Here is a 23286-nt window from a genome sequence, read left to right as displayed (position 1 = left end):
AACTTCGGTGGTATATTATCAGGACCAGGTCCCTTACTAGAATCAAGTTTAGACAAAGCTTCAACTACATCAGATAAATTAATTGATATATTGCTAAATTTAACATCGCAATCATAAGACACGTCAAAATCAGGCTTAGAATTATTACAATATACAGAAGAAAAATAAGAATTAAAAGCTTCACAAGCCGCAACCTCATCAGAAAAGAATTGGTCACCAAAGCTCAGAGGCAAATTAACAAGATTGTTAGTTGAGGATTTACGTATAGCGCGTATGAATTTCCAGAAATATTTAGGATTACTCACAAGATTATTTTCAACTGTACTTATATAATTATTATATTCTTGTCTTATACTTATTCTACATAACCGTCTAAGTTCACAAAATTTTTGATAATCTGCAACACAGGATGTAAGCTTGAACTGCTTGTGAGCACACTTCTTAGATTTAATTAAGTTTATGATGTTATTATTAAACCTTTTGGGGTAAGTAGATGGTATTTTACATTTAATCGGAACAAATTTCTCGCATGCTACGTAAACATGATTGTCAAATGCATGAAGAGCTTCATTAACGTCGCTATTGTTTAGTACAGTATCCCAGTTTATACTATTAAAATAAGTACAAATATCAGAGTAAGAAGTAGAATTAAAATCGTAATAATATATAGGAGATGTTACACTATAATTATTATCACAAACTAAATCACATTCAACCTGAAGCGGAGGATGAAACTGATCAACACATACTAAAGGATAATCGGAAGTTGATACTTCTAACGAGATAATGTGTCCGCTACAACATTGTCTTTTCCTTTCACATGTGTTACGGTAAAATCGTATTCTTCTAATTTCAATCTGAATTTTGTTAATCGACTTGAAGGGTTATTCATGCCAAATAAATAGACTAAAGGCCGATGATCGGTGAAAATTTGGAAATGTCTACCGAATAAATATGGCCTAAAACGAGTAACAGCCCAGACAATAGCTAATAACTCTTTCTCTATTGTACAATATCTCTGCTCGGCATTATTCAAAACTCTGCTAGCAAATGCGACTGGCCTACCGTTGCTATTACACAAAACTGCACCTATAGCAAATTTTGACGCGTCTGTCCATAATTTGAATTTATTATTTTTAGTAAAATCTGGAAAATCTAAAATAAGTGGATTAATCAGAGCTGTTTTGAGTATTTCGAAAGCCTGTTGGCATTCTTCAGACCATACGAATTTAACTCCTTTTTTAGATAAATTATTTAATGGCTTTGCGATTTCTGCAAATTTTTTTATGAATTTACGATAATATTTTGCAAACGCTACAAATCGCTTCGTCTCACTGGAATCCTTCGGTACGGGATACGCCCGCACAACACGTACCTTCTCGGGATCTGGAGAGACTCCCTCAGCCGAAATTAAATGACCCAAATATAAAATTTCTTTTTTCAAAAACTCGCACTTTGCTGGATTTAGCTTTAAATTTACTTTCCTCAAACGATCTAAAACTTTGATTAAATTTTTGTTATGATTTTGAAGATTATTTCCGAAAACAATAAGATCATCAAGATAAATGAAGCAGTTTTGGTAATTCAATCCTGACATAGCAATCGTCATGGCACGTGAAAATGAATTTGGACTAATTTTCAATCCCATTGGCAATCTAGTCATTTGATATTGCCCTCGATCTGTTGTAAAGGCAGTACACGGCCTCGAATCTGGATCCAACTCAACTTGGTAGTATCCTTGATACAAATCCAGATGAGTAAAATAAATGGCACCCGACAAAGCATCTAATATTTCTTCAATGCATGGCAACGGAAATCTATCATGTTCGATTTTTTAATTAAGCTGTCGATAATCGATAACAATTCTCCATTTTTTATTACCCGTGGGATCGCATTTTTTCAGTACTATCAGAAGTGGAGCTGACCACTCTGAACTAGCTGGTTCAATCAGCCCTTGCTCTAGCATTTTATTAACTTGTCTACCTATCTCTGTTTTTTGAGAATGTGTCAACCGATAAAGCTTAATATACGCTGACGCAGTTCCGTCTTTAATTTTTATAGCTTGTTTATAGACATTCGTAACAGTACACTGATCGCCTTCTAAATAAAACACATCAGCATATTTTGCATAAATCTTTTCAATGTCTGTTTTCTCTTCCGATGTTAACATGTCATATCTGATTTGCCCTAATACTTCGTCTACTCGCTTTACAGATAAAGGTACTTCTTCGAATGCAACACACTCATAATTCACGAATTTATCTACTTTTGGCCTAAAATTTCTCAAAATTACTTCGTTTTCATTCGTATTCAAGATTCTAATAGGTACTTCCTTCGATTTTCCCGGTTTGACTACTCCACTCGCAACAAAAACTCCCTTACAAACTTCTTCCGGTAATATCACACATTCTTCCTCGCATTCAATTTCTACATATTGTATTGTTTCACATCTAGAAGGAATTTTAGTTATTTTGTTAAATTTTTACTCTAAACTCACACATATTCTATCGGTTCCATTATTCAAGTAAAGCAAAAAATTTTCGTAGTCTATCATAGCTCCATGTTTAGCTAAGAAATCTACTCCTATTACTCCATCCATTTCACACTCACACTCATTCATTACATGAAACTTATGCGTTAACACTTCCTTACCTACCTCAATGTCAATGTCAGCGGTTCCTGCTGTGTAAGTAGTACCTGCTATACCGGCAATTTTTATTTTTGTACTTTCATCTACCCATTCATCTCCTGTCAAATTACTCTTAAAAATTATACTCAAAGATGCACCTGTGTCTACCAATAATCTCAGTTCACTCATTCCATATCTCACTTTTACAAAATTTAGCCCATTCATACTAAGCATAACTTCATCATTCTCATTCGAAGTTCCGAAAAAACTGTAGTCTACTTTGTCCCGACTGATTGTCATCTGCAGATCCTACCTCTTGTTCTTTTTTCTCAATTATTGGGTAAGCCTGACCTAGTTGTCGCGAATGTGACGCAGCATATGACCTACGACCACGGCTATCACCACTACGCTGACGATGCGAATTTCTGAAATTATTTCTTCCGCGTGTTTGACCTCGATTTTGTTCAAAATAAATATTTCGATTTCCATGATTATTTCCAAAATGAAAATTACCCCGGAAATTTCTTTGTCTATTTCCGAAACTATTTCGACCACGCGTATTCTGTCCTCACACATTCTGATCTCGCGTATAGAATACTTGCTCAGAATTTTTGACGAAATTTGACTCTTCAACCGCACCATTAATAGCTTCTGCAAGAGTCGAAAATCCCCGCGCCCTGGTGATTAGGCGAAGATTTTCGTCTCGCAACCCGTTGGCAAATGCCGAAATCGCCAATTTTTCATTGGTATTTGCTAAAATGCCGTTCGCGGTATCATTTCCATCTGCCTGTGCAATTGTTAAATTTAACATTAGTTCTTCAAGATCACGACCAAAGTCTTGTATCGATTTATTGCGTTGTTTGGCTGAAAAAAGTTGCATCGATAAACCCGATATAGATTTTTTCGCGATAAGTTTTTCTCTCATATCTTTTATGAAATCTGAATTTAACGGATACGTTTTGTTTAATCGCAACTTTGCACTTTGTGACAACTTAGTTTTTAGCACGTACATAGTTAACAATGGTTTCCCTGCGTTCTCTAACATTGAATCATATAACTCAATACCTTTACTGAATTTTTCGCGCTAGTGTTTTCCAACCTAATATTAGCTAACCTATCCTTCAAAATATCATCTATCTCCTCAATTAATTTACTAATACTACATACATAAGCCTTAGCTTTGGCAACGATTTCAGGGTCATGAGTTTCCTTATTGAACTTTTTCCTTAACTCCTCAAATTCTACGGTGAGTTTACTTAGTTTCTCCCGTTTCCCAGTTATCTTACGAATATCGGTTCTTCCCACGTGTGAATCTTTACAAAGGTTCCGCGAAAATACTCGTAATTCCTCTTTTAACTGTACGAATAACTCAGTAATAAAACTCATACCCCCTTTTTAAATTACTAACCATCGCTCCTTAAAATTATTCCTAATTTACCCTTTGTACTTAGTTAATCTACTTGCGCACACAGCAAAACAAAAATTTTTCGCTTACTAGTTTTAGACGCGGTCTTCTCCCAGGTCGATTCTGCTCTTGACGATTTCTCTGCAAATCCTCTTCTCCAATTTTCTCTTGCACCTTTCATAGATGAGGAACGCCACCGTCGCCACCAATCCGAGAAACGTCACGATGCCCAATATCTCGAACGTCGAAATTGTCGCAGTAGCTGAAACGCCACCACTGTTTCCTGCTTGCACGATGATGTTCTCTTCTTCTGTACCGTCTTTAGACACGGTTTTCCCTATGTTGTCAATTTTTCAAAATACGAACCGCCAGCTACTTTTATGGTACCAAGTCTTCAACCAGTTGTCCAAATCTAGGAGTTAGCAGGATCGCCATGTGATAACCTCTGTTTGCCATGAATCCCCTGATGGGTGGTTACCAGGGTGGAAACATACTAATAACTCACTTTCACACCTTTATTTCACTGTTCTTTTCTACACTAACAATAACTACTTCTATCACTCTGCTTCTGCTTACTCCCAATTCATACACACGCCTTAAATAAACTAAATATTGCTAACTCTACTGTTTTATCAACCTAAACATTATGCCACCTGATTTCGCCAGAGGGATGTAGGTACGTACGGAAGTTGGCAGTTTGCTAACATTGCAACATTTCGTTTGTGTTTTCGACACTACCGCATTCCTTACAATCTCTTGGTAGTCAGTTCCCCATGAATTTTCTATAAAGGAAAAAGGAAGGAATAGAAATATATGAACAAACTACATGTACAGAAGCATAGGTTTTGGAAAATACCAAATGAATTTGATTTTGAAAAATTTTGAGATCATGTCATCAAGCTTTTGCCAGGAATTAGAGATATATTCCGGTTGTTTACCATGACTACGAGTCCCTTAAGGCGTATATAAAATTTCAGAACAAGAGATTTTGTATATATTTGTTCTAAAACAAACTGTAAAATTTTGTTTTTTTTTTTAAACCTCCATCTGAGTGATATCATCACATTTTTGGTTAGAATATACAGACAAAATTTGGGTAGTGTCTTACTGTCTGAAGTAGTATAATATCTGGTTGACCGAGCTTCACTCGGCTCGTTTGGTAGTATTAGATCAGATTAGGACAGATAAATATGCGTATAGTATGCATTTTGAAGTACACGCGCTTATTAAAAATACACATTAAAAAAGAAATTCCATAAGCAGTCTTTGTTTTAAATACTGATGAGTGACATGTAGAGATTAAAGAATAGAAAACTGGAATTATTTTTTGACATTTATTAAAATCTCATTTGTTACCCAAGTTCTCTCTCTGTCTTTCTTTTTTTTTCTTAGTTTTCTCTCTCGACTCTAGAAAAAGGTCTCAACCACATTCTTACTGCCAGAAGAGTTTCGCCTCTGGTGTGGTTAACATACTGAGTTACCGTGCTCTTTTGCGTTATTCCTAATTTCTCAATCTCAACCCTGCTCTCGAAGATGCCACTTACGAAAGTGTGCGAAACGTTGAGCCCAAAAACTCAAATAACACGGTCCCATCCCGGAAAACGATTACATATTGACTCCGACCGTGGAACCTCTGAAATGAATGCTTGACAACATAACCTCAATTCAACGCACTTTCGTGTGCCTTTTATCCGCTCACTGTTTAGTTTTCCGTAAATTTTCTCACCTCAGAAGGTGAATTTTAACGTCCTCTATACAGTAGAGTATGTTTCGGTACGTACAATTGAAGATAAAAAGGTACGTCAAACGTACTGTCAGACTGTCACCCAAACTTCTCTTATAAAACAATCTCGTGTTCTTGTAGTGTCATCTGATGTTGCTTAGCAACGAACATAATTCACCGCCTGAAAATTGCTGAAAATGTATGAAGCTGTAATTTTCAGAAGTTAAAACTATGATCAATCGATTTCTTGACCCAAAAAACCCCAAACCTGTAAATTTCATCGAAATCGTTAGAGCCGTTTTCGAGAAACCCATTACATATATATATATATATATATATATATACAAACTTTGCTCGTTTAATAGTATTAGATTAGATTATTTATTGGCCAAGGTTGCAGAGTCAAGCATTCTAGACCGAGCGCAAATTAGAACCCGAGACGCGCAGCGTCGAGGGCTCTGAAGCGCGAGGTCTAGAAGTGGCTTTGCAACCGTGGTTAATATACTATTTTTTTCACTAGTAGAAACCATAAGACAATAAACTGAAAAAACTCTGAAGCGCGAGGTCTAGAAGTGGCTTTGCAACCGTGGTTAATATACTATTTTTTTCACTAGTAGAAACCATAAGACAATAAACTGAAAAAACGTTCAATTTTTTGACGCAACATGATTTTGTTTTGATTTCTAATCAAACTTGATCTAAATCTTCAACACAAAGAAAACCGTTTATACTTGTCGCTGAGTTAATCATTTTGTCTTCTACCGTCTACCAACTACCGTGCGTATACTCAAGTAATGTTTGTAGCACACATTTGTTCATTTTTTAAGAAATAATCACATCAAACATTGCGTACATAACCTCAATTTTTCTTTTTGAACCGGTGGTCGCAAAAGTTGAATTTGCTACTTCTAAATGAGTCGACATTTGCATGCTTGATGGCTGCTAGTGAAAAAAATATTTTTTTCACTAGTAGCCAGGACGCATGCAAATGTCGACTCATTTAGTGGTAGCAAATTCAACTTTTGCGACCACCGGTTCAAAAAGAAAAATTGAGGTTATGTACGCAATGTTTGATGTGATTATTTCTTAAAAAAAGAACAAATGTGTGCTACAAACATTACTTGAGTATACGCATGGTAGTTGGTAGACGGTAGAAGATAAAATGATTAACTCAGCGACAAGTATAAACGGTTTTCTTTGTGTTGAAGATTTAGATTAAGTTTGATTAGAAATCACAACAAAATCATGTTGCGTCAAAAAATTGAACGTTTATTTTTTCAGTTTATTGTCTTATGGTTTCTACTAGTGAAAAAAATAGTATATTAACCACGGTTGCAAAGCCACTTCTAGACCTCGCGCTTCAGAGCCCTCGACGCTGCGCGTCTCGGGTTCTAATTTGCGCTCGGTCTAGAATGCTTGGCTCTGCAACCTTGGCTAATAATATACTATTTTTATGTCTAAAGTTTTAGGATAATATGTCTTGTAGTTTTGAAGATTACTACTTGCGTAACAAAGTCCCCAAAAGATGGCAGATAAAAGCAAAAGGTCTGAACTTAATCAACTTCTTAAAAAATATATGAAAACAATCACTCAAGAAAATTGTTTGCATTGTTGATTTTGACTGATAAAATTTCTTCATCTACAATGTCATCTAAATGATTTTCTGGGTTTCCATTCTTTAAACACTTGTTTCCGAGTAGCCTAAATCGTCCAGAAACAAACTGTTATTGGTTTAGATCTTAGAAAATGACACCAACAATTTCATTGGTCTCTATGTAAACGAAAGTCCGCACTGACTGTCACTCTCGATTCTTATTGCCACTCTGTTATGCCGATAAATATAAAATTACATCATTTTCACTAATAATAATATATTTACGCGGCCCAAAAAATAGTGTGCCTCTCTCTGCCAGAAACTTCTTTTGCGATTAGTCGCTCGGCCTGGCAAACTCAATGGTTTGCAAAAGCTTAGTTTCTCGCCTTGTCATGAAAAATAACTTTTTGTACGACCATCGCTTTTTCGATCATTTACCGTACAGGTTTCCATAGCAGTAAGTTTAGTTTACGGGTTGCTACGACTAACAACTAAGAAGCGAACGGTAAGTAAATTACTTACTGTTCAGCTGAACGGTAAGTAATCATGAATTCAAGATTTTTTTTATTTGAAATTCCATGTGTGTTCGACTTAGATATTTTCGCTTTTAGCATCACTTATGATTGGATATTTTAAGCAAATAAATCACTCACTTATAGTCGCTGAAAGAAAATTAACTCGAAATCAAGCCAGACCAAATCTAAATCGACAGCGGTCAAAATGGAAACTGATTTTTAAAATTGTTGTTTATATTAATCGAAACCATAGTAACAAATTTTAAATTAAAAAAAAAGACCTTGTTGATGTTTGATATAAATTTTTTCAATTTATGAATTTGATAAAAAGACGCAAATCTTTTGATGGTCGTACATACAAAAAATAGTATAAGCATCACGAACGTTAAGGGGGTTTACTGGTCTCAGACAAATTGGAGACGTCGCTTCGCTCCGTCTCCAAACTTTTGCCTTCGACCAGTAAACACCCCTTACCGTTCTTAATACTTAATATACTAATGCTATTGAAAGCAAAAATTTCAGAGACTTTTGGTTTGTTCCTTACACCTGTACATATTTTAAATTATTTTGTAAAAAAATTGTAATATATTTAATCAATTTTGAAGGATCAGGTACCTTTACTGTTACGGTACTTACAACTTCTCGCAACAGTACCTTTACATCGTACTAAATAATACTTTAACAACTTCAAGATAACACTAAGTTAATATAATATCGCATATTCCTTTTTATCAACAGGTCACCTCGGCGGAGAAATGAAAGATGATCTTCCTTGTTTCAACATTGGTGTTATTTGCGGTTAACAATAATTGTCAGGAAATCATTACGCTACAGAACGAGACTCATTTGATATGCGTTGCGAAGAACAAAAACTCAGTGATGTACACGGTGCCACATATAATTGGAGATACTGAAAACACAGAAGTTCTACTTGAAAATGATTTCTGGCACCACTGGACATTAAATAAGTCTCATGATGTGCCACTTGCTCCAGTTACCGACAAAAGATGGGAAGGTAATTTTATTATTTTTATGTAGTGTGGTTATTACCAAATAACATAAAAATTAATTAAAATATCATAAAAGATCATTAGAGTGCCTTAAATTAACAAATTTCGGCCGGTTCCGTACTCAACCTTTGTATGCCCAAGACTCTAACATAATAGCCAGCATTATTTAAGTATATTATAGTTGGACAACATAATAGAAATTTTACTTCGCCTAAATATTGAGCTTTGGGACAAGGAATCCAGGGGGCTTGGGACAAATTTTTTGTCAACGCGCATTTTCACTACAGTTAGCCAACGTATTAGGTTTATTTTACTCTACATCAGATCGCGCCATCAAACATAAGCAAAAATTCCCTTTACTCTGCTCTTATACGAGAAGTTATCCATAAATCCATAATTAACATTGTTCCGTAAACAGTAATATGTCTAGACAATAGACATATATGTACAAATTTACAAAATATGAAAATATTGTTACCAGTGTTGGGGACAGATACTTTTAAAAATATCTAGATACAGATATAGATATATGGAAGATAAAACTATCTAGATACAGATTGTTTTCGATTTTTTTGAAATGTATCTAGATAACAGATACAAGAAAACAGATACTTTTTGAAGCTTTGGCGAATAAAATAACTGAAAATATGTTGATGTATTTTTTTATGTATTGTTTACTGAATTTTTTAAAATTAACAACATTTCGAACGTATTGTCACCTAAATTATTTCTTCTTGGTGTCAGAATTTGGTTTCCGCTACTAATCACCCGTTCCACAGGTGAAGAAGAAGGGATTGTGGTATTAAATTTAAAAAATAAACATTTTACTGTAGCATAGTTATTCAAGACTGAAAAATCTTTTCTTTTTTCCTGCTAATAGACCATCGCTTCGCTGTTTGATGTGTCGCAAATTGTGCAATATTTATTACGTATGCTTAAAAAGAATATTTTTTTTGTTTTTATTCCCATACTACAGTGTCCAAATTGCGTTTGAGTATATCTAATAATAATTATCTCCAGCATTAAAAAAAATACGGGAAATGATTATTCTGTGCTGAAGGTCTGTTGTCGGCAACCTGTCATAAATTATTATTCTTCAATATCGGCTTACGATGTTTTTATGACCATGTCCGGTAATCGTCTATCCCGGTGCGGTAGGTATATACATTTTAGGAAGAACTGCTGGTTTCGTTTAAGGCTCCTCCTTACAGTCATTAAAATCTGCGGAAATACGGCAAAACGCTACTTCCAATATCATCCTTACTATAGCACTTGAAGCCTTGTGCGACATATCTACTTGTTCGTGATACAAAAATCTTCATGGAAATAGTTTTTATATTGCATTAAAGGCTTTCGTTTTTTTAATAAAACATAAAAACAGAAAAACGTATTTTTCTTTTTGAGCCAAAGCTATAACGTATTTTGGCTTAAAAAAAATCTGACAGTGTAGATAATATTATTGCTCACCTGGGACTAATAATTATTTTTTCGTTAAACTATCCATTTTTTTAGTTACGGTTGATTAAAGCAAGACCTAAAATAGTATATTATTAGCCAAGGTTGCAGAGCCAAGCATTCTAGACCGAGCGCAAATTAGAACCCTCGACGCGCAGCGTCGAGGGCTCTGAAGCGCGAGGTCTAGAAGTGGCTTTGCAACTGTGGTTAATATACTATTTTTTTCACTAGTAGAAACCATAAGACAATAAACTGAAAAAATAAACGTTCAATTTTTTGACGCAACATGATTTTGTTTTGATTTCTAATCAAACTTAATCGAAATCTTCAACACAAAGAAAACCGTTTATACTTGTCGCTGAGTTAATCATTTTATCTTCTACCGTCTACCAACTACCATGCGTATACTCAAGTAATGTTTGTAGCACACATTTGTTCATTTTTTAAGAAATAATCACATCAAACATTGCGTACATAACCTCAATTTTTCTTTTTGAACCCGTGGTAGCAAAAGTTGAATTTGCTACCACTAAATGAGTCGACATTTGCATGCGTCATGGCTGCTAGTGAAAAAAGGGCATTTTTTGTAAATGTAGGCAACCAAACATCTTCTTTCGTCAAGAACGATCCAAGAAAGTGTATGATTTACGATAGGGGTTGGCCACTATTGAGAGATTAGATGGATTTAAAACCCTTGTTGAGAAAGTATGCAAATGAGGTGACCGTAGTGTGTTCTACCTGAAGGTAATAGGTAAAAATAATTGTGCTCCGAGTAATAAATCTATTTTGCTGCTAATATTAAAATTTTCATCTGCTAACCGGATGTTGTTGGGAATTTGGAGTGTTTCTTCTGGAAACGACATTAACGGTAAATTTCTCGTTATATTTGTTGTTACCAAACAATTAATTTCCGTATCATATTTATAAAATTTTGATTTTATGTGGACCCTCACTAATTCAGTTATTTTGCTGGACAATAAATTTATTCCTGTAATTTTATGATGTGTTTGTTTAGTGGGCAGACCTAATTTTGCACAAAGATCTTTAGTAATAAAGTTGGATTGAGAACCTCCATCTAAAAAGGCCCTACATTCATACAACTTCCTGTTTTTATCTTGTACTAGGATTATCGCTGTCGATAACAAATTTTCACAATAAACTGATCGCGAACTGCAATGGTTTGATACAACTGGCTCACTAAAGTGGAGTAATTATGTTTGATCTGGCAATGTTTACAATTATTACCCTTGCAATTTTCGACGTTATGACCAGTTTTTAAACAATTGTTACATAAATTTAGTTTATTTACCTGATTTATTCTTTCGGTTACACTTAGTTTTAAGAATTTTGTACAATTATGAAGCGGATGATTTGTTTTTTTACATAAAGCACAATATAACTTTGAAGTGGACGATGCTGCGGCATGAACACTAGAAACAACCTTATTGTTAAATGTTTTAAAATTAGAATTTTGTTTTAGGCGACCTTTGTAAGTAGAATCTCAATTATTACTGCTACGAGGTAACGACTCTAAATATTGGCAACGTGATTCCAAAAATTCTGTTAGTTCTTTAAATGTTGGTAATGTATTGGTTACTTTTGACTGCCATTCTTTTATTGATTGATAATCTAATTTCTCCGTGATAATAGGTACGAGTATTGCGTCCCACTGATCGACTGGAACATTAAATACTTTCAGGGATTCAATATTATTTGTAATGTTATCACACAATGACCTCAATAACTCGGCATTAGATTTTGGTACCGCCTGCGCGTTTAGAATATTTTTAACATGGGCATGGACTAACAATCTCTCATTTTCATATCTTTTTTGTAAAATATCCCAAGCCGCGTCATAATTTGCACTCGAAACCGCAATTGCATTAATCGCCCGCAAGGCTTCACCCTTTAAAACTGACCTTAAATAATGAATTTTTTCTATATTGCTGAGCGCTTTATTTTTGTGAATGACTGACCTAAAAGTGTCCTTAAAGGCCAGCCATTCTGAAAACGACCCACTAAATTCTGGTAATGTTAATACCGGCAATTTTATTTTTGTTTGATCATTAGTGTTAGGCTGTGGATTTACTGTGGAACCACTTTTATCCGTATTCGCCTGGTGCCGTCTTAATAACGATTCAATTGCAGCGACCGTATCATAATATATATTTTCAAAATCCACCCTTTTTTTGCCTCCTCTTCCAACTCTGTTGCATTTGCAGCACCCTGTTCTATACATGACTGAACGTCACAAAATTCATTGAACGCGCCAATTGCAACTGTATGTCTCGCCTTAATTAAACTGATATCTCTATTTTGGTCAAAATTGTTTGTAAAATCTTGAATACGTTGCAAAAGATTAATAATTTGGGTTCTTTCATGTTTATAGGCAGCTACGTCTTTTGCTTTAGTCATGATTGATATTTAAAGACCTCAAAAAATGCACAAATTTCCGCAAAAAATAGAGACGAGTTGGAAACAGGATATGAAATGGTAAAATCTGACCTTTTTTTTTGGAGTACTTCGCCTTCGTGGTGATCAGCTGCTGGCTTCTGCTGCTATGTGCGTAGAATGATGATTGACGTGCCTCAGTTGACACGTTCTTGTATTTTGTGGTCCGTGGACCAGCTCGGATTCACTAATTACACTGCCCGATATCCCGGCAACTTTCGTGAAATTAAATATTAACTGTCGATGTATGTACTCGTAAATGTTGTTCTGTTCTACAACTTAATCCGATTTCGCTCGAAGGACCAAAATGGGTATGTCACGCGAGTGGTGGTGTGAATCAGACGAGGGTTGGTGCTGAACTCTCTCTATATTTACATTATTTACAAAATACAAGATGTACCCTTCAAGATTGTTCGAAGGGGTGGGGTGTAAAACGTTCCACTGAAACGAATCTCATAACTTTAACACAATTTATATCCGAGGCCTTAGATAACCAACAAGTCGACGTTATTTACACGCACTTCTCTAAAGCGTTCGACAAGATCAGTCATTGTCTCTTACTTTGGAAATTAAATAACAATTTTGGTTTTTCGAATGGTCTTATAAAATTAGTGGAATCGTATTTAAACGACAGGTTACTCTATGTTAATATCAAAGGGGTTAAATCGAAACTATTTAAACAAGTCAGTGGCGTACCCCAAGGCTCCGTTCTTGGACCATTGTTTTTTAATATCATCATCAATGATATAGTAGAAGTTATTTATGTACCCTCCCTAATGTTTGCTGATGATCAAAAATTATATTCCGTAATAAAATCACATCATGACTGTGAACAACTACAACAGAACATAAATAAAATATATCAATCGTGCCTAAATGATTATCTTCTTTTAAATCCAAGAAAATGTTTTGTAATGTCATTTACACATAAATTAACGCCATTCACTTACGCTTATGAAATTAAGGCGGTATCACTCGGCCTGGTTTGGGACAGTTTTTATCCCATTTGAAATGTCGTGTAAAAACGAGAGAAATTGACTTAGGACGATAATTTTTTTTCTTAAGAATCCTTATTAGACATATTTTGTCCCTCTTATATTAAAATTTGATTTTCAGTTCTGTTTTCTGTGTAAAAAAAAAGTAAAAACATGCAAAAATGACGACATTTACATTGCTGTTACAACGTACACTTTGTAGTGCGAAAAAAATTAAAAAAAGAGGTATCTACAACGAACCTTTCTTAACAGATTGCATCAATAGGTTTTTTAATAAGTGTTACACAATTCATATACAACGTCAGATAAGTAAGCGCTGCAGATGAAAAAATTGCCTCAAGTTTTCAGCTGTACCTACTGCGATCTCTGTCGCACAGTGGGTCGGACCTTCCGGTAGAAGTTGACCGTGAAATTGGGAAGGCGGAGATTATGCAGGGTAAAATACCTACCCTGACAAAAGAGGCTTCAAATTTTACTCGGTTTGCTCTCCAGGTTTCGATTCTTTCGTCATTTTGTCAAAATAGAAAATATTGGTGGAATAAAAAAAAAAAATTAGCACAACACATTCAAAATTATTCGAAAGCTATCGGTGTTTTATTTTTGATACTCTATTATGTAAATTGTTGAATTATAAAAATTGGTCTAAAGTTATTTAGACAGTACTTCCCTCGCCCTTAAAGTCCGGTATGGTATAACATATTCAGTTTTGTCAGATAATTGTAAGATTCGATTTAGAGATTTTTACTTCCCGAACGTAAGCAAAGGAAGTATTGTAATCGAGTCCGTCGGCCGACTCTCTACTTTTACGTTTTCTCGATCTTTCATGACCCCTAGAAGACGAAGAAATAGGTCTCCCATTTCCGTCTGTCTGTCCGTCCGTCTGTCCGTCTGTCTGCCGTCCCGAATGTTTATTAGACAGATAATCACCGAAAGTACTGGACCGATTGTTGTGAAATTTTGTACTTATATTAGGAATATCGTATATATGGTAAAACGCTAACCAAAATTTGTCTAATCATCCCCACCACAAATGCGATGACGTCCCTTCAAAATTGTACATAGTAAATGGGTTTTAAATTGTATAAAATTATAGAGTCCTACACATGTAGTTTACGATTCCGAATTGAGTTTTTACCAGAAACGTCCAGATTTTTAGAAAAAAATCAAAATTATAAAAACATTTTCCAATTTAATTTTGAATCTGCTAACCCGAATGTTTTGAAATGTTGCAGATGTTTTAAGGCTCTAAAGAGCATCATAAATCTTTCGTCAAAATATATTTGGTTATCCTAAATTTTATGTCTGAATTATGTATTGTTTGTTACAGTTATTGTTGTTTCTTTCTTCTCAATCATAAGCTAGGAAAGTATTGTAATAGGGTCCATCGCACGAATTTCTAATTTTCTTTTCTCAACGTTTCATGATTTAGGATATGCAAAATCAAATCTTTACACTTTCTCAACAAAGCTAAGGTAAATATGTTACACTTTGCTTCAAGAGCGCGGTAAGTTCTGTCTAAACAACTTTAGACCAAAGTTTAAATAAATACTATTCTAACAGTTTTATATAAGTATATTCATTTTTAATTAGACTTTTCTGAGTAATAAATGTTTTATTGTTGTTCTTTTCTGTTTTCGGTGTCTAGGAAATGTGACACTTGCAATTAGTGATGTATGTACTCTGTATTTTTAAATAATTTATTGTAATAGTTGTTTTTGTTAATTATTCTGTTAGGTACTTTTATCGATCGAATGCACTTAAATTACAAAAAAATGCATACATTAAGAAATTAAATTATAAAATTAATGTTTTGATAGATATATTATAATTGTAATTTAATACTCATTGTTTTATTATAACTGGAGTACACAAAATGTTTATATTATTTATTATACTACCTCTGTTCCATAGCAAGGGTTTCATTTGCAATATTACCTATAGATTAAATTAAAAAATTCAGCCTTATCATAAAAACTGTGAAAGGTTGCATTTGTGTTTCACGTGGAATTTCGGATGCAGCATGCACAACACTCCACCCTCTTCCAGTGGTCCAGACCAATTTTCATTAAAACCTCGCTAAGCGTCTACCGTTATTTGATGCGGTCGTTTTGAAAGAGCGACAACATTATACCTCCTACACGCACGGAACAACGATAGCAGTAGCAGGCGTTAAGATATTTGAAAAGTGACTAGAGAACACTAGAGAGTGTTTGGACTACGTGAAGAGTTATTTATGCTCAACTGTTGTGTGACAATTCTGAGTGATACCACCTTAACGGCGTTCAGCTTGCAAGACGCAATGTCATGCGCAATCTTGAAGTTATCTATCTATGATTCAAAACTCAATTTTAAATATCACATAGATTCCATTGTTAGCTCTGCTTTTAAATCTCTAGGGTTCATAGTACGAAATGGCCGTCTTTTTAATGGATGTCAACACTCTAAAATTATTGTATACTGCATATGTCAGATCACATCTTGAGTATGTATCTCTGGTATAGTCACTAGGTTTCTTAAGACAGCTATCCGCAAGAATTGCTACTGAGCAATTTTAGTCTAAATTCTCTAGTTACTAGAAGAATAGAACGCTCCTTCATATTTCTTTTCAATCTTATACACGGGCGACAAGAATGCGTTTATATTGTTACGTTCGACGAGCGAATAATTAATCGGGCGTAGGTAAAAACTCAACAATTTATTTCTTAATAACTGGTATTACACTACTAACTATAACAGCGAAAACTTCGCAACTTAGATGCATTCGCTCATTCGACTCTTGACTGAATTATGAATGAGTCATTCCCGACGGTGGGCTCTATTTATCCATATTTCGGCGATCCAGCTCTTTTTCGAATTGGGTATTTGCGACTTCCGCTTCCAGGCTTTTCCAACGCCGTTTCGAGAGTTTTTCTGGGCCCGTCGCGACATCCGCTTGCATACGCGCGGCAGATGAGTCAGACTACATACGAAAAGAAACGCGTACACACTAGACGACCCATGGGCGTCGTACCGGGGCGGCGTATGGGTCGTTTATTTCGTAACAATATTCTACATCAGTTGGATTTCAAGATTCCTGTACGTGGCACCAGAAGCGACGACACTTTTTACAAAAAGACTTCTAGGATTCCTTCCGTATTTTTCTTATGGGAGATTCAATACATCTACCCGAACAAATATCTTGCGACCCATCAACAATATTGACTAAAATTTTATATGTATGTAATATTCTTAATATTCTCAATAGAACGGATTTAGAAAAATTTTAATTTTCGTTCGGTATCATTTCGAAATTAAGGGCATAATTAGACCAAATATCATAGGTTTAGCTTTAAGGCTTTATGAATTGAAAAGTAGTAATTTGCTAAAACGGTCGTGGAAATACTATGTTTGCTGAAAATCGGAACTTAAAATTTTAATAAATAATTGAGTATTTAAGACGTAACGATTAACCATCTCAAATTTCTTCGTCTTATTTTGATTTACAACAGACCATCAGAATTAGCCGCCGTTTGTGTCTGGGTTGATTTATGGCAATCCCTTCTAAAGGATCCGGACAGTTGGGTTTTTGTAATTGCGAGAAATTACTGTGTAGGTAAATATACAATAAGTTTCTCTGTTCTGAGAATAAATAATATCCCTGCAAATTACTGGTACAAATTTACCTGTTTGTTCGGTCTAGTCACCACACCATTTACTTGTTGAATTTTGTCTAGTGCTGTGTGTCTTGTCTTGTGTTTTTTTTTTCGAATATTTTATTTCGTTGGATTTAAACAAAACAGTCTTTTTTAAGACTACAACTAACTTGCTTTTTATTAGAGTGAGGTAAGTTATCGAAATTAAGACACTTAAAAAATTTGTTTTGACAGTATAATTTGTGTTATACAGTGCGGTGTAATTTGAAAATTATTATTTTTAATTGTTTTGTTCCGAACACTTTTAATTTATTTATTTAATATCTGGTTGACCGAGCTTCACTCGGCTCGTTTGGTAGTATTAGATCAGATTAGGACAGATAAATATGCGTATAGTATGCATTTTGAAGTACACGCGCTAATTAAAAGTACACATTAAAAAAGAAATTCCATAAGCAGTCTTTGTTTTAAACACTGATGAGTGACATGTAGAGATTAAAGAATAGAAAACTGGAATTATTGTCTGACATTTATTACAATCTCATCTGTTACCCAAGTTCTCTCTCTGTCGTTCTTTTTTTTTCTAATTCTCTCTCTCTCGACTCTAGAAAAAGGCCACAACCACATTCTTACTGCCAGAAGAGTTTCGCCTCTGGTGTGGTTAACATACTAAGTTACCGTGCTCTTTTGCGTTATTTCTAATTTCTCAATCTCAACCCTGCTCCCGAAGATGCGCCACTTACGAAAGTGTGCGAAACGTTGAGCCCAAAAACTCATATAACACGGCTCCAACCCGGAATACGATCACACATTGACTCCGACCGTGGAACCTCTGAAATGAATGCTTGACAACATAACTTCAATTCAACGCACTTTCGTGTGCCTTTTATCCGCTCACTGTTTAGTTTTCCGTAAATTTTCTCTCTTCAGAAGGTGAATTTTAGCGTCCTCTATACAGTGGAGTATGTTTCGGTACGTACAATTGAAGATAAAAAGGTACGTCAAACGTACTGTCAGACTGTCACCCAAACTTCTCTTATAAAACAATCTCGTGTTCTTGTAGTGTCATCTGATGTTGCCTAGCAACAAATATAATTCACTGCCTGAAAATTGCTGAAAATGTATGAAACTGTAATTTTCAGAAGTTAAAACTATGATGAATCGATTTCTTGACCCAAAAAACCCCCAACCTGTAAATTTCATCGAAATCGTTAGAGCCGTTTTCGAGAAACCCATTATATATACATATATACAAACTTTGCTCGTTTAATAGTATAAGATATACAGGGTGTTTTTGAAATACATGGAAACAAAAAATCTGGTGAATGTAGGGAACCTAAGAAGTCAAATGAACGTTTGTTGTTTTAGTAAAATTTTGAAAAGAAAATTTAACCCCTATCCAAACATTCATTCCTCCGCTGATAAATAATGGTTTCACGAAAAAATGTGAAACCTAGTAACTGAAAACTGCCGAGGTGTAACTACTGTTGCTATTAATTTATTGCTAGCAACAAATAAACAATGACAATAATTAATGAACTGACAATTAAAACTTCAAAATCATAATTTAATCAACCCTAAAATGAAACAAAACGTAACGTATGCAACTAGAGCAAGTTTTCAAAATGTCCACGACCATTTCGTATACACACTTCCGCACGTCTAATCAATGATTGTTGGGTTCTCGTTATCATTTCGGGATGTGCTCTAATTTCAGCAGCTACATTTGTTATTCTGTCCCAAAGTTCCTCAACAGAATTTACTGGTGTTCGGTAAACCAACTCTTTCATGTGACCCCATAAAAAGAAGTCGCACGCATTCAAATGAAACTCCCACTCGGTAAGACAATCGTCTAATGCTTATACCTGGATCGTTTTCAACGACACTCAAAATTTCTTCTTCGGCATCAACTGTCCGTTCTGTCCTTTCACGACCACGATCACTAAAACGAGGTTGAAATTTCCCATTTTCTCGTAGACGCTGACCAACGTTAGCAAATGTTTTATGATTTGGCAATCTTCGTTCGGGAAATGCTTCTTGGTATAAACGTCGAGCTTCCAAGGAGTTTCCTAAGGCTTGTCCATACATCAGAACCATGTCAGTCATTTCAGAATTAGAAAAATTCATTTTGTTCTTCCAAAAAATTGCAAAAACGTCAAAAAATGATGAGCTAATGAATGTATTGTCATGTTAACAAGCAACAATTTTACCTACTTTAAATTACTATAGTGATCAAATTTACCTTTAACATTTTTGGAATCAGTAGCGCACACGCAAATTTTAACAGATTTTCAATCAATTTTATCTCGAAAACTAAAGGATTTTTATTAGATCAATATTTGATGCATAAATTCTCTACATCATGACCAATTACCTTAAAAAAAGTTTCCATCTATTTCAAAAATACCCTGTATAGAAACTTTGCTCGTTTAATAGTATAAGATATTTAAGTCTCCTGGATACGATTTAATACTTTTTATTATGGCAAGAGGCAACGCTTCCAGAAAACGATTGTCTTCCACGAAAAGGAATCGAGGAAATGCCACCGCACTTCAAAGATGGAGAGATTTTCAGGTAAATGTTATAATTATTTAGTGTTGTAATAAAGCGTACGTAATTTAATTAATTTTAGAAGAATAAGAATAAGGCTGGAACGACTGCTGCAACTGTTCAGGATTCCACTGCAGATGTTTTGCCTTCCACTACTGGAAATTGTTCAGAACCGGTTGATATCTCTGAAGAAGTTATTACTAATTTTCAAAGTGATACCAGTTCGATCCGTATTGGTGAGTTTCTATTCTAGTGACATCCATAAAATTATCGACACTTTTAAAAATTAATTATAGAACTTTTTCGTTAAAAATTAAAAACAATTACCAAACAGTGCTTTATAATCACAGCGTTTTTAAAGCAGATTTTTTTTATTTTAGAAATATTGGAAGGAAATCGGATTGTAAATCTAAAGCATATCTTTGAAAGTTTAACAACAATATGTAGGCATGGCTCTAGGTTTGGTTGTACTTTTGAAAATTTAAAAATAGTAAAAGAAATCAGAAAAGGGCTGCTATCAAAATTTATTTTAAAATGCGAGATGTGTTTGGATACATTTTCTTTATGCAATCAGCCCTCCGAGAAAGGTGGAGATTTAAATGTGGCAGCCGTAAATGGCATTATGGAATTTTTAGCATGTCTTGATGTTCCAGCTATGTCTTCAAAATATTATTCTGTGTGCCACAATAAAGTAGCGTCTCAATAGAAAGACACTGCTCGAGAAATAATGGCAAAAGCTGCGAAAGAAGAAGCGGAGTACGCCCAACAAATCGGTTCCATTGATGATAAAGGGACCCCTTTGGTTCCAGTTGTAGCTGACGGTTGCTGGTCCAAAAGGTCATATAGAAATAATAGCAGCGCACTATCTGATGCTGCAGCTATTGTTGGACAGCATACAGACAAAGTTCTGTATATTTATGTAAAAAGTAAATTAAAATACAACATTTTAATACCATTATTAACAGTTAAATTATTAATTACCTAATGGCTTTACTTATATAATATCACTGGCAGAAAAAAATTAAATAACAGCAAAATACAAATTATTATGTAGTTAAGAATTTATACAGAATCCGATACCGAGAGAAATGAGTGTCTTTCAATGGGTTGGATCCATAAATTATTCTTACTAAAGGGGTGGTGAGCTGGACGTTTTTATGACATGCGATTAGAAGTGAGTCGGTGTTGACAGCAAGGGCAAATTGTCCGTTCTCAAGGACGAATTCTGGAAGGAATGTTCTTATGTCCAACTCACCTCTCAACTTCATGCTCACCAACTACACCAGTATCCAAGATAATGGCGACATTTTTAATTGTACACTAAAAGATATAAAAAAACAATTTCGGTCTGAACATTCCAAGTGACCTGCACATGTTATAATTCGTCAATTTTTGTTTTGTTTTATAATATTGTATTTTAATTTATGTATTATAACCGTGTCCTGTTATTGGGCTTAAAACCCGTTGGGCACTGTATTGAAATAAATAAATAAAATAAATAAATAAATAAATAAATAAATAAATAAATAAATAAATAAATAAATAAATAAATAAATAAATAAATAAATAAATAAATAAATAAATAAATAAATAAATAAATAAATAAATAAATAAATAAATAAATAAATAAATAAATATAATATGTAGTTTGTAAACTTCAGGATTTTAGTTTAAAAAGAATCATGTTTGAAGCTTTATTTTGTCTGTTCCATTTTATTGGATGTAACTGGGCCTCTTTCCCAACCTTCTTCAACTGAGTGGATGATTTATTACTTCGCTTATCATGTGCACGGACGTACCATATAGGACACCCCTGTAATTCACTTATCAGTGTTTGTGCCACGATGAAATTCAGTGTGGGAGATCTTTAGAATTTGTGATAAATTATGGTTTGAAAAAATTTTCAAACTTTAGGGGATGAGAGTGTGGACGGACATACGACAGAGGACACCCCTGTAATTCGCTTATCAGTATTTGTTCTTTTTCTATAATCCCACGATGTAGATAGTGGTCACTCATATTTTTAATAATTAGTTGTTTCATTTCATTTCTATACAGATTTGGACAGCATGTGTTTTCAAAAGGTTTTTTTAAAGAAAATTTTCTAATAATTGAATTATTATAATTCCGCAGTTGTAGCTATCTTGCTGCCTCTTGTAATTGTCACTGACTTAGCATGCCAGTTGGTTACGGGATTTTTTTTTATTCGATACAGTATTAGATTCTTTCGAAAATGTTTTAATTTTGTTTAACATTTCGTTAATATCACTAATGGCACCTTTACATTATGTGATTTAATCACATGACTAGTCACGTGATTTTTGTCATACGCTAAAATTTTACGTTTATATCGAGTGATTTTATCGTCGTCTGCGTTGATAGTTGGGTTGATAAACCTTGCCGAATAGCGAAATTGGACGATATGCAAAATTTGGACACATTTTGATGAGGGCGCTAGTTATCCTTCGTTGAGATTTGACCAATTTGACTGATTGTTCGATTTCTCGATGTCTCAGTTTTTGAATTTTTCGATTTTTGGATTTCTCGGTTTTTCGATTTTTTACTTTTAGGCTTTTCAGTTTCCCGATTTTCCAATTTTTCAATGTTCCGAATTTTTAGTTATTATCCGATTAGTCATTTTTTTAAATTGAATTGAATTTCTCGATTCTTCAATTTTGAGATATTTTAATTGTTCAGTGTTTTAAATTTTAGATTTTTCGATTTCTCGATTTTCTGATTTTTCGGTTCTTCAGTATTTCTATTTTTCAATTTTTCATAGTTTGACTTTGTTAAATTTTCAGCTTTCCTATTTCTCAATTAATCTATTTTTGATTTTCCCAGTTCTCAAAATTTCGATTATTCAATTCTTCGATTTTTCGACTTCGCTTTATTGGTTTTTCGATTTTTCAATTTTCCAATTTTTTGATTCCTCAATTTTTGGATATTTCTTTCAGTTTTGAAATTTTTCAAAATTTCGATTCTTTGACTTTTCGATTTTTCGACTTATGGATTTTTCGATTTTTGATTTTTGTATTCACAGTTTCTCGTTTTTTAAACTTTAAATTTTTCAATTTTTCGATTGTTTCATATTTCATTTTCTCAATTTTTCAGCTTTTCCATATTTTAATTTTTCAATTTTTAAATTTCTAGATTTTTCGATTTCTCGAGTTTGCAGTTCTATATTTTAATTTTTCAATTTTTCGAATTTTTAAATTTTCGATGTTTCAATTTTTTGAGATCTCGATTTATCGAGATTCGAATGTTTCGATGTTTTTTTGTTAGTTAACCTATTTTTGCATTTTCCCATTTCTCCACTCCCCAAAGTTT

At 34.1% G+C, this 23286-nt stretch overlaps 1 protein-coding gene across 8 annotated transcripts in view; it reads left to right on the top strand.

The window, feature by feature from the left end:
• LOC135137962 (receptor-type tyrosine-protein phosphatase epsilon-like) overlaps positions 1-23286 on the top strand; it is a 106458-nt gene that overhangs the window by 22434 nt on the left and 60738 nt on the right. For 5 of the 8 annotated variants that reach the window (XM_064067749.1, XM_064067748.1, XM_064067744.1 and 2 more), the window contains exon 2: positions 8605-8881. In XM_064067749.1, coding sequence (XP_063923819.1) covers positions 8629-8881 — 253 coding nt within the window. In that variant the 5' untranslated portion in view covers positions 8605-8628. Of the gene's footprint in view, positions 1-8604; positions 8882-17672; positions 19984-20041; positions 20196-23286 lie in introns of those variants that run through there. The other 3 variants (XM_064067743.1, XM_064067747.1, XM_064067750.1) reach the window with 3 other exon arrangements.

The sequence above is a fragment of the Zophobas morio genome, unplaced genomic scaffold (assembly GCF_036711695.1).
Source record: "Zophobas morio isolate AGI-343-1 ecotype UQ-CSIRO unplaced genomic scaffold, CSIRO_AGI_Zmor_V1 ptg000030l, whole genome shotgun sequence".
NCBI classification, from domain to species: domain Eukaryota; kingdom Metazoa; phylum Arthropoda; class Insecta; order Coleoptera; family Tenebrionidae; genus Zophobas; species Zophobas morio.
Note: the sequence above shows the minus strand (reverse complement) of the source record. Positions and strands in the feature narration are given on the sequence as shown.